The sequence below is a fragment of the Gallus gallus genome, chromosome 1, assembly GCF_016699485.2.
Source record: "Gallus gallus isolate bGalGal1 chromosome 1, bGalGal1.mat.broiler.GRCg7b, whole genome shotgun sequence".
NCBI lineage: Eukaryota > Metazoa > Chordata > Aves > Galliformes > Phasianidae > Gallus > Gallus gallus.
The window spans coordinates 152,990,284-153,002,863 of record NC_052532.1 but is presented as its reverse complement, the minus strand read 5'-3'; the positions used below and the strand labels follow the sequence as shown (position 1 = coordinate 153,002,863).

At 35.6% G+C, this 12,580-nt stretch overlaps 1 protein-coding gene across 5 annotated transcripts in view; it reads left to right on the top strand.

The window, feature by feature from the left end:
• Nucleotides 1-12,580, top strand: part of NDFIP2 (Nedd4 family interacting protein 2) — a 47,003-nt gene that overhangs the window by 20,933 nt on the left and 13,490 nt on the right. For 3 of the 5 annotated variants that reach the window (XM_046941358.1, NM_001030820.2, NM_001397207.1), the window contains 2 exons: nt 718-845; nt 7,836-7,923. In XM_046941358.1, coding sequence (XP_046797314.1) covers nt 718-845; nt 7,836-7,923 — 216 coding nt within the window. Of the gene's footprint in view, nt 1-717; nt 846-4,698; nt 4,759-7,835; nt 7,924-12,580 lie in introns of all 5 variants that reach the window. The other 2 variants (NM_001397206.1, XM_015275343.4) reach the window with 1 other exon arrangement.

Sequence of the window (12,580 nt, the reverse complement as noted above, 5' to 3'; positions counted from 1 at the left end):
ACAGTGTTTGCAACTATGATAACATATAGCTGTGCTGAATTATCCCTACACTTCATAACTTTGCAGTGTTGTGCTGACATATTTTTACCATGTAAGCAATATTGTTAAAAACTTCTACTGCCTGCAGGCAGAAAGTGTATTTTTAATGTTTTTATTTGTTTTGTTAAGGATGGTATTCTATATGTTGGCATTTTACTAGTTTGATATTAATAATGGAGTCTGTGGTTCATTTTAATATAAGGAATATTTTTACAAGAGTGGTGAAAATGAAATCCTGGAAAAACTTACTTTCATGGAGCAACTGGAGTTAGCAGCCAGGTCTTGCTCATAAGAGTATGTTGTGATTATTACTATACTTAACTAATCAATTGATGATGATAATTTTTTTAGGATGTTTCTTTGCATGTCTCTTGTATGATAAAATGACTCGATTGGAACACGTGGACTTATAACTAGACTCATGAATTTTTTACCTAACTTGTTTGATCCTTGTAACATGTAGATTAAAAAGCAATTAAAATAACCATTAATTTGTTCACTTTAATTTTATAAAAAATACTTTTTTTTTTGTCAAAGCTTCTAAGAAATTGAGTTACAAATATCAATTTCAACCTCTTGAAAGAATGCACTTTAAAGGTCAGTAGTTTTGTGCTGATAAATCTTGCTGTTTTTATATCTTTCTAGTTAAAAAATGCATAACCTCTTTATTTTGAACAGAAACACACAATGAATTTTATCCTGTACCACCTCCATACAGTGTAGCTACCTCTCTTCCTACTTACGATGAAGCTGAGAAGGCCAAAGCTGCAGCAATGGCAGCTGCTGCAGCAGAAGTTGCCCAGCGTGTAAGTAGTGCAGTTCTTTGTTTCAACTTTATGAAAGTTGTAAGACTAATCTAATGATTTACAATAGGAGGGACCATCTCATGGCATATTTACTAAAATAATGATGGGCAAGTGACTTTAAATTTTTTATGTATTTATTTTTTATAGGTAGTGTAAGCTAGTACTAGAGAAGTTGTATAGTGTTCGCACTCTTCTGAGGCTTAGTAGGTAGTTAAATACTTCTGAAAGCCATACATTGCCGTGTTTTGATAGTTTATTCGGTATCTTGTCATCTTTTAATTAAGTACCCACTGATAATGTCAATTTCTAGAGTTAGTGCTGATATTGAGTGTTTCATATGGTTTTAAAAAAAGGTTAGTAAAGTAAGAAGAGCTTTGGAAAGGAATGAAATTCTCATAGTCTGGAAGAGCTGAAACACCAAATAGTGTAGATCTTGGTAAAAGAAAAGTCCTTACTACCTGTTTCTTGAAAATTTAAATAGTGGAAAACCATGACAAGGTGGAAGAAATGTTCCAAGTACTTAAAGAAAGGTCACATACCACGAGTATGGTAAATGGTAAATTAATAGGTATGCATTCAGTACTTACAGTTTTGTAAGAATTGACGTCATAATGAATGCAGTCTTTGAAGTAAAAACAAAAGCAAAAATACCAACCAAACAAAAAAAAACCCCACACAATTCACATTTCCAATTATTGTTTGTTTGCTTTGTAAACAGTCAATGACTTTATTTTTTCTCTCTGAAATTTTGAAATTCTGCTATTTTGTAGGATTTACTGTAATATGCCATAATTAAATTAGGCTTCCAGTGCTTTCTCTAGAAATCCCCACCTTGAGATTAAGGTGATTGAGTTTGAGATGCATTTAAAATCTTCCTAACTGGGTTGTACATGTCAAGTATAGCATGCTTTTGAATGGAAAACTTTAGCTTGTGCAGCTGGAATTGGTTTCTTCATTGACTGCCATGAAGTAATCACAGTGCACAGCAGTTAGAGGTACACACAGCTATAGTTAAAATAGATCTATGTGACATCACCAGTGAAGGTGTTATACAAGTCTGTTTTACTAAATGTAGCTGTGAATGCAAAATATTTGCGTGGTTACTTGCCAAGTTCCTGCTAGGAGGCCATGATTTTGTAACCTTTTAACTGCTTTAACAGAAGCATGGATTATATCTAGTTTATTAGTGCTTGCAATATAAGTAAGAGTAAGGCTGAAACGTTGGTTTGAATTTCTGAATGCAACCCTCAATCTCAATCAGTAAACTTTAAATTTATTTGAAATGTTAGCAACTGAAACATTAACTTTATTGGTACTGTTACCAGTCTTACAATACTTCAGATGGGGCATATGCAACTCTTGTGATATTCTTTTTGTTTTTAACTTTGTATATCTGGAACTGTATGGAGGGAGAGCTTTAGACATAGACGCAATTGTTTCTGACCTGAATTTAACTGGGTGGGGGGGAAGCCTGAAGCTGAGGTATAGCCAACTTAAGAATGGATGTAAGTAAAACGCTGGTTTTCTGCCTGTGTTCTTAAGCCTTTTATTTTTAAGTGCTCTAATTCTCACGTTTAGATTTTTGTGTTGGAAACATTTTTACCCTGCCTCAGAAAATCTGCCTGGCTTTGGCCAATGTAAGTTACTGAAAAGTGAGTTCCCACAGTTGATACACAGAGCTAGTAAGTTTGCGGAGATAGTCTCCCATGCAGAAGTTCAGACTGCTCATAGCTCTGCAGGGGATGGGGCTGCAGATGCATTGTCTCCAGAGAATGTTTGCAGATGTCCTGTATCAGAGCAGGATTATGAGACAAAAAAAGGTAGACCATATGACTGCCCTTAAATACTTCCAGTACTGGAACTGTGAGTTTCTGGTGTGCCATGGATAGTTTTATTATTCTTGGCCTTTGATCATTAGGGAAGAGGAACACCATTTGATTCAATCACAAGGAGGTCAGCAGTAGGTAGAGCGAAGCAGGACAAAGGCTTTAGGATTCTGAAGTTACATGTTGCAGGAAGAGAAGCCTTGGTCTTGCTGGCAAAGAGATTGCTAACAGAATGAACACAGGCAGGATGAGAGAGGATGGGCCTGAGTTGAAATGAGAAAAGGCAAAGTTGAATGTAAATCCAAATATGTGTAAGGAGTACAAAGTAGTCTTAAGGAGAAGCAAGAGGGAACAGAATAAACTGAGGTTAGTGAAGAAAGGAATGAAAGTGGAAACCAAATGTGGTACTGGAAAGGGAGCTGAAGTTGGTGAGTGAGAAAATGGGAATAGGTGTGGAAAAGGAACACTGATAGGATTTTGTGTTGCTTTGTGAGTAGACTCTTTTGGACCTGAGGGAGGGAAATAATTTTATTTGGAAATTATGCAATATGAGAATAGTAAAAATCAAATGCATTAGTAAAACTTAGTTGATCAGTCAAGAAAGAATTGCCAAGGCAGGAAAACAGGTAAAATGGAGGCAAGGGGCAGGAATCTAAATTTCAGAGGTAGGATTGTAGGATATGGTGACAAATTAATAAACGAACTTTTACATAAAATCTGGCAGTATACATTCTTTTCCAAAACACACAGAAGAACTTGGGAAGTAAGTGCTGATGCTTACTGAAATTCATAAAAGTTTCACCTACTTAGGAAAAATCAGTAGGAACACACCATCATTCCCCCAAAGCAGAAACTTGCTAAATGATTTGTAGACTAAGTCAGTACTGTTGATATCAGAAACTTTCTCAGTGTACCTTAAAGTCGTGCTGGCTGCTAAGGATCTCAGGTTTGATGGTAGTTTCTGGTCATTTTGCTTCTTATTCTTTTCTTTATTTTTCTTTAAGCGCACACACAGAAGCTATGTTAACTAAACAGTATTAAGGTTATGGAAAATGTCACGTAATGGTTAGGGTGGCGATTTGCCATCCTGAGAGGAAAGATGTTGATTCTGAGCTCTGAGTACTTGCAGGAGAACAATTAAGTTGCTTGAACTTTGCACTACTGGTCTGTTATTATTTTCTTGCTTTCACTTTGAGATTACAATGAGTGGCATCTGCATGCAGTGCTTAAGTTACTTATTATACTTAGAAAAACATGCACAAAAATTATTGCTTTTCCATTTCTAATTTTCAGGTTTATGAAATCAGTGCTCTTAAGATACAAGCATGGCTCTTAACACAGTTCACTAACTTCTTGCTTGTTGAATGAGGATATTTTGCAGCTTCACCACAATAACGTGAACAGTTTAAAATGTTAGATGAGCTTATGTTACATTGAGAAATACATGAAGCTGATAACCCTTTCATGATATACTCTAAAATGTACAGCAAAGAAGGCTACAAGCCTATTAATTTTCCAGAAGAGCGGAAAACTGCACAAGAAGTGTGTTTAATGAACTGATTTCATACTTTTTTTCCTGAATGAGATAGGGATGTTATTAAAAAAAAAACACAAAAAACAACTGTGATCATATTAAAGGCTTTGTTATAGTCCTTGAATCCACAGGTCATATAAACAATCAAAACTTAAAATTTACTGACACATTTGGTACTTGATTTTGTAGACCATCATGTATTTTGCCTTAGAGGAATAATTGTGTAAACATTCATTTCTTTCATATGGTCCTAGTTATATGTTCAACATATCAAAGAAATTCTAGCAATCCTTTGTCATCACTTGTGTTAGCAGTAGTTACGCTGACTTTTCATGCTTGCCTTTTCTTATTCTCAACATCAGTTTTCAAAGGTTAATTTAAACAGGCAAACATACTGCTAACAGGTAAATGACTTGTACGTTGCAATAAATGGCTTTTACTTAATGCTCTTTAGTTGCGTTTGTCTTATGTTTTTCTGTTTTTACATGCTTAGCACGCCCAGTTTAGGGAGTCTAGGAGTCTGTTTGATGAAATATTCCACAGTCGTCCCGAGGTATGGTATAGTTCTCTCTAGTTTAGACTCTAATTGTGAATTTTCCTACTGGTACACAAATGCTCCTGGGTTTCATCATGCCCTTTTTCCCCCTCTCATCATTAAGTTTTAATTTTTGTTCTGTATGCTAAAAATGTAATTTCTAGGTTTTTACCAAGTTATTTAATCATTTTTTCTTAGTTTTTCTCTGTAAACCTTCTGCATTGAGAATAGTTTTTTATCAGTTCAGTTATCCAGCAGGTTCCTGAAAACTCTTGATTCTTTCCTTGATTAAAAATGGTTGTCTCACTATATGCCATGTCAGGTTTCAGTTTAAAAGAAGTTACAAGGTCTTTGGGGGATGGGGGGGGCATAAACAAACAAGCAGCCTTCTCTTCTATAAATAGCTATAGAGAGCACTGTAGTTCCGGAGGAGCAAATAGATTTGACTTAATTAGATGCTGTGTACCTTCTGATATTCTTTAGCTTATAGATTTAGCTTATAGAAATTCCTCTGTGTGATATGTCGTTCATGTTGATAATATATTTTGCTGTTTAACCTTTTCCCTGGTCATAGGAGCATTAAATTTTCTGTTTATACAAATTTCAGCATGTCCAGCAATCAAAATAAATTTATCTGTGATCCTTAACATGACTATTTTGTCAAAAATCATTGAAAGATATTGGAAAAAAAAAAAAAAGCTTTTTTTAGCTATTTATGTGCATGTATATATATGGCATTAGGATATCGGTGACATTCACATTAAGAATATAAACATAAAGTTATTGAGTAAAATTAGTATCTAATAGAAGTATTATTATGAAACTATGCAGTTTCTAAGCATCAGTTGAGGGGACAGTCATTTTACATTGTCTCTTCTCATTTCCAAAAGTTGGAACCAAAAAGGTAGCAAGCAATTATACTGTGAAGAAAGTGATAGCTTTGACACTAGGTATCCTGGGTGAGAGCACTGGTTTGTGAAGGGCAACCTGTATTTGTGAGACTTGAGCAGCAACCAGTTAATGTATTCGGTCTCTGGGACCAATGATAAAACCAAGTACTATGTGATTAGATACGTGCTAAATATGATATAAAAGTAGGAAACCATTTCATTGAAGATTCTGATAACTTTAATAGGCTGATTCTGGAAGACAGTAAATATAACATAGTTCACTATAATTCCCTTTTGGCATAGAGTACGATGAATAAGTTGCTTGCAGTTAGTGCAAGTGCCTATTTTCATGTCCCTAGGTCATATACTGATGCTCGTTTCTTCCATATACAAGCCTTAGTAATGTGTATATAGATAAATATGTTAAACTTTTTACTGTAACTAAGCAAGATCATTTTGTGAAGGGTAAGAGTGAGTTGGTGTATTGGTTTGTAAAAGCCAGTGCGAGGTGCAACAGCTAGCAAATAATTTAAGTGAAAAAAAATCGGGTTTTATGGACCTTTTGAAATTAAAATTGAAAACTTATGTTGCTAAAACTTGGGAAAAAAGCTTCTGAGGCACATATATTTTAAATATAAGCACATTCAAATGTATTCTTTTGTTTAATGTATTTTCAGCCTTTCCTTCCTTTCCCCTCATCTGTCTTGCAGCTGCAGCAAAGTCACGCTAAATAAACTAATGCTTTCATAGCTGCTTAAGATGACCACTTATGGACATTTGAAATTATCTAGACCTGAGTTATACTCTCTTAAGATTGCTATTCAACTCTTTGTGATTTAATTGGAATTGTCCTTGTGAACAGTAGTGTTTTAATATTTTTTTGAGATACAAAGACCTGGTAAATGAACTGAAATGGAAGATAGCAACTGGAACTTCATGACCATGTTATAAAGGTTAATAGTGGCTGCCTGGAGTTGGTACAGTTTGTTCTAGCACACTTAAATGGATTCACTATACTGCGGTAGATTTTTTTTTTTGCACTGTTCACAAAAGTGAATATGTCAATTGCATGACAGATGATTGTGATTTTTAATTACCTGTTAGTTATGAATAAATGTATGTATAAAAATACATGTAAAATAACCACTGATACAGTGAGTGGATAGTATGTTAAAATCAGTACGTTATTTCATTAGTTATTGTTTGCTCTGAGTAAAACAGCTAAATAAATCTCACTTTAAGCTCAGTTTGTTTTTTCATTATTTTTAATAAAATATTTCTTACATCAATTTAAGCCATTATGATCAGTTGTTGAAAAAGTGCAGGAAATAGATGTTACTCATGTTTCTGCCTAGACTGCATTGCTACCGTTACTGACAGCCATTATGTAACTTATTACCCTGCTTTGTTTTGCCATTATTCATTTAACATAATGTTTGGCTGTTTTCTACAGTTTTCATCAGACTCTTTAAAAATCTGTCACAATGAAAACTTTGGTTTCCCAGCCTACACAGTTGTGTATGAATTAGATCTTCCAAGTCCTGTTGAAAATGTTGAGAAACAGTACAGATCTGTACTTTCAGTGTGTTAAGATTTAGTATTTTGACACGACCAGAGAAATTTCTGCACTGTTTTGACTGACACCCGTTTACTTTTGTTTGACTTAATATAAGTATTGTATTTTCTGAATTTAGATGTTTAAACAATTTTAATGTGCTCACGCCCTCTAGCGTCTCTAGAGGTTTTGTTTCCTTTACATATATTTTATGGTGGTTTGTAGGATAATCTATAAATTGATTAGTGCTGTGCTTTTGCATCAGCGTTTTTAAGATACTAACCTTATTCTAAATCTTTTTTCTGTAACTCAAAGCACTAAAAGATCTTGGCTGCATATTAAAATAAATACAGTAAGAGGGGATTTCTTATTGATGTAGACTGCCAAAGTAGTCGTTGGAAATAATTTATAATTAAGATGAATAGACAGTATCTTCTACAGAAACTGTTCAGTTAAATCCATGCTCTGTCAACATAAGTAACATAAGTCTTGTTTACAGATATTATTTTTCTTTAAAGTTCCTTGATGTGGACATGTTACAGAAATGTCAGTTCTTTTCTAGATTTAGAAACATGATTAATACTGTAATCCTACAGTTAGTTATTCTAAAATAAACTTTTCACTAAATTATCACTAACCTGTAAATCCAGGAAGAAGAGTATCCACCACGGGATGATTTCAGTGATGCAGATCAGCTTAGAGTGGGCAATGATGGCATCTTCATGTTGGCATTTTTCAGTAAGTTATCTTGTATCCCAGACCTACGGAGGTATCTCTTAATTATACCTTATTTCTATGGAATATAAAAGATAACTGTGATAAAACTGCATTAATGTATTGTATTTTTTATTTTATTTTATTTTTTTTACCTGTATGCAGATGTAAGTGCATCCTGTTTCAGTTGTAGCCAGTGTTTTGCTTTTTTCCTGTGACACCTTTTGCAAATTAGGAGACAAAAATAATCACTGTTCTGAGATACAGCACGACTGTACTGTTATAGTATAAGTTGGGTAGCTCTGTCATCTTCTAGTTGGACAACTAGCTCTAAAGGCTGGATTACCGAGACCTGGCAACCAACTTTTAGGTAGAAGAAATTTGAGAAAGAGTGTGCCGTATAAAAGTTGCCTGTATTAGTAGAGTGAATTAAGTAGCTGTGTGTGGTTTTGTGGAACAAATGCAGCCACACTTAATTTCAGTTTGAACTTCTCACTAGTACATAAATATGTAGAGTTTTGAGCTAATCTCTGGTTACAGCCAGCGCTACTTGACCAGTTATGAAGGCACTGTCTCTGTATGCTGTGCATTCTTTGCCTTGTACTTTACCTACTGCGTTGAGCAAACTTAAATTTAGCCACTGGAAGTTACTTGTAGAAGAAAGTTGCTTCAATTTCACTAATTACATAATTATTTCTAATTTTAAGGATATTTCCCCATTCTGAAATGAATGAGTTTTTGGCAACCCGTGTAAAAGTTTGGGGCGGGGGATGCAGCTGTTCTTCTTAGCAGTCATCAGGATGAAAGCTAATTATTCATTGAAATCTTCATGCCTTTCAACCTGAATTTCATTTTAGTTCATGTCCCTTTAATGTCTATCTTAGTTACATATTTCACGACTGGAGGTGCAGGTTATAGAAATTTTTTCATGCTAATGTATGATGCACAGCTTGGGGATTGTGTCTTGGAAGGAGAATAATTGGTCTACCTCACATAGCAAATATACAAATATTTACGTTTGGTGACAAAGCGACTTTAGTATTCTAATCTGTTTCTGTAACTGGATCATAAAAAGTGTCCAATTTTGAAGGGTGAAGGGATTTCTTCAGTTTCTTTTTCCCTTTCTTCACCTGCCCTGTGTTCTGCAACCATTTGTATTTAACCTGTTTAGGATCTGTATTGTATGAACTTGCTCTTGCTTTCAAGTCCTGGTTCAGGCCTTCACTAGCGCTGCACTTGAAAGTCAAGTGGATCAATTGTTGTCTCCAAAATGCTTTAAGTCTTTTATATCATGAGTGGAAGCACATCGGTTTGCACCTAGGAGTGTGGTAGTTAAAATCACACTGTTCAGGAGCTGAGCTAGAAGCAAATAATTTTGACTATTATATGTAGTATTTACATATGCGAATTTACATAGTTTGCTTGGTATTTATGTTCATTATATGAGAAGTTAACAACTAACTGCATATGTAGATCTATAATACTCATTTTCTTTTTTTTTTTTTTTTTTTTTTTTGGTGGGAGTGGGGAATTGAAGAATTAGATGAAAAACAAACTTAGCGACTTAGGAGGAATAGATCATAAGTAGTGTGTGTGAGGTATTCCTATCTCTTCTCCTGAGGACCATGAATTTGATGTATGTAAACTCAAGAGAGCAGGAGTGAAATGAAATGAAATTTCCAGACCGGTTCTCTGTTTTTGTTTTCTGTTGTGTTTAAATCCTGGAAGCAGAAGTGGCAGATCAGTGAGAACCTAGAATAAGTTTCCTCATGTAGTTAAAGTGCAGGAAAACAGTGTCAGGAACTGTGTTATAGTGAGAGGATCGCAGAAAGAACAACTTATTCTTGATGTGTTCACTCAGATCCTTTCTGTGACTGTTACAGGCAGCACTTGTAGGAAGATCTTGGGAGATGGTTACCTTAATTTTAAGTATAAAACAGAAATTAGCTTTTGTTACTTCATTTTATTCAATGAAGTATAATCAAATACGTGTTTTTTGTTTGGTGTTTTATTTATTTATTCATTTATTTTTACTGTTCCTTCCTGATCATTGACATTAACTAGTGATGTGTAGCTACCATCTAGTGGTAGTTGCAGAACCTGCAAAAATACTTGTCTTGAGGCCATCTAGTGGCCAGATATTTCTTTTGTAGGACCTTGGTATGTAAAAGTTAGAAACTTCTTTCTTATCTAAGTTGAAAATTACTGTTGTATTTGGCATAACAAAATAAAAGGAGACAGTATAGTCTAAAGAATAAGTCTTTTACATCAACATTTTGCTTTATTTTCAAAATGACTGAGGGTTTTGTCTGTTTTTTTTTATTTAGCACTTGTTTGAGAAACTTGGAGGAAAAGTTTGGAAACCAACCTATTTTATCTCTAAGGGGTGAAATTGTATGTTTTAAGAAACTGTTGCTTTTGGAATTTGTGATTATGCTGGTGAGCGAAGTATCTGCTCTTTCGTGATCAGGGCTGGATTTCTATCAGTTTCTAATGTCACAGAATGGCTTAGGTTGGAGGGGACCTTAAAGATTGTCTTGTTCCAACCCCCATGCCATGGGCAGAGTTGCTACCCACTAGATCAAGCTGCTCAGGATCCAATCTAGCCTGGCCCTTGAACACCTCTGAAGATCCATCCACAACTTCCCTGGGCAACCTGTTCCAGCACCTTACCACCCTCTGAGTAAAAAAAATCTAATATCAAACTTAAATCTCCCATTTTAATTTAAAGCCATTCCTTGTCTTATGATCATCAGACAGTGTAGAAAGTCAATCTCCCTAATGCTTGTAAGTAAGTATTGGGAGGGTATGATGAAGTCTTGCTAGAGCCTTCTCTTCTCCAGGCTGAACAAGCCCGATTCCCTCAACCTTTGTTCATGGGAGAGGTGCTCCAGCCCTTTAGTCATCTTTGTGCCCCTCTGCTGGACCTGCTCCAACAGCTCGGCATTCTTTCTCAACTGAGGGCCCCAGGCTTGAACACAGTAGTCCAGATGGGGCCTAACAAGGTCAGAGCAGAGACGGACAGTCACCTCCCTGTCCCTGCTGGCTGTCCATCTTGATGCAGTGCAGGATACTGTTGGCTTTCTGTGCTGCAAGAGCACACCGCTGGCTCCTGTTCATCTTTTTTGTCCATCAAGGCCTCCCAAGTCCTTCTCTGCAGGTGTCCTTGGGCCCTAGGAAAAAAAAAACAACCAAACATTAATTTGAACCCCACAGCTGAGTTGATAAAGAAAGGAATAAGAAAAGAAGAAAGATGTTGGATCAAACAGCTGAATTTCAAGTTCTCATCTGTAGATGCAATTTCTTTTTGAATAATTTCTGGGTGATTGAAACACATCTACAACTCAACATCAGAGAAGTCTCACATTACAGATAAATATAAATTTAAATTTTGTTCCAGGTGCTGTATTGGAACCAATAATACCCATATCAGTCCTTCATAAGCTAATGTTCACAGTTTTCAAAGCTAGTAGATGTTTCAGTCAATAAACTGCACACAAGCTAGGATATCTACTTGGGGAGGTTGTAAGTGGGCATGAATTGGGAAGCAGTTTTAGTGCAAAGTCTAGTTTAGCTTAGCCACCAACAAAAAAAAACCCACAACAAATTCATTGGACAGACAACTCAGGGAATAAAGGAAATAATTGTGTATGACTGCATTTTGTATATGTAGTTGCCATTTTAATCTCATTACAGACATCAACTGTGGGTAAAATTTGGAACTGACATATATCTTCTGACCAGTTTTATATTTAGTATCATAGAAAAGACGTTAGTAAACTTAAGATGAGTGATTAATATGTAGCTGTGGAAAGCTAAGTAAAAAAGATCAGCAAGTGGGGTGAAATAACATGAGGCGGAAGAAGATATATTCTACTATATTTGTTGCTATTCTTGGATTTTTTAATGTAATAAGATTAAAAATGGAAAAACTAGGTTTTCTGCATTGGCTGTAAATTGTGGGAATAGAATATGTGTCAGTATTGGCACTGGTGCTGTAACATGTTTATCAGTGACAGAGACTGGGATCAGGGGTACCCTCAGCACATTTGGTGATAATGCTAAGCTGAGTGCTGCTGTTGATAGAACATAAGGGATGCCATCCAGAGAGATCTGGACAGACTTGAGAAGTGGGCCAACATGAACGTAATGAGGATCAACAAGCCCAAGCGCAAGATGTTGCACTTAGATTGGAGTAATCCCAGGTATGTACGCAGTGGGAGAAGAATTCATTCAGCAGCCCTGTGGAGAAGGACTTGGGGGGGGACAGGGCAGGGTGATGGATGAATAACATGGACATGAGCCAGCAGTGTCCTCTTGCAGCTCTGAAGGCCAACAGAAAGCACCAAAACTTTAACCTATTGCACTTTTTGGAAAGCAGCTTCTTAGCTGTTGCTCAGTATGAGTTTTGTTGTCATGAAATAACTCTAATGGTTATTTTATTTTAATGTAATTTGGAATACATTCATATACGCTTACTCTCCTTGTTGTCACTTCTAGAGTGTATTAAAAATGAAAACTTCAACCTTTAACAGTCCTCCTTGTTGTGTGTTGTTAGAGCAGTAAAGCAAGAGACTAAAGTCATGGCTTTAGTGCAGCCAGTGAAAAATTAATCTAAATATCTTAAATTTATTAAAGAGAGGAGGACAGTAGCTGAGAGTTAGGATCAAATATGAATATG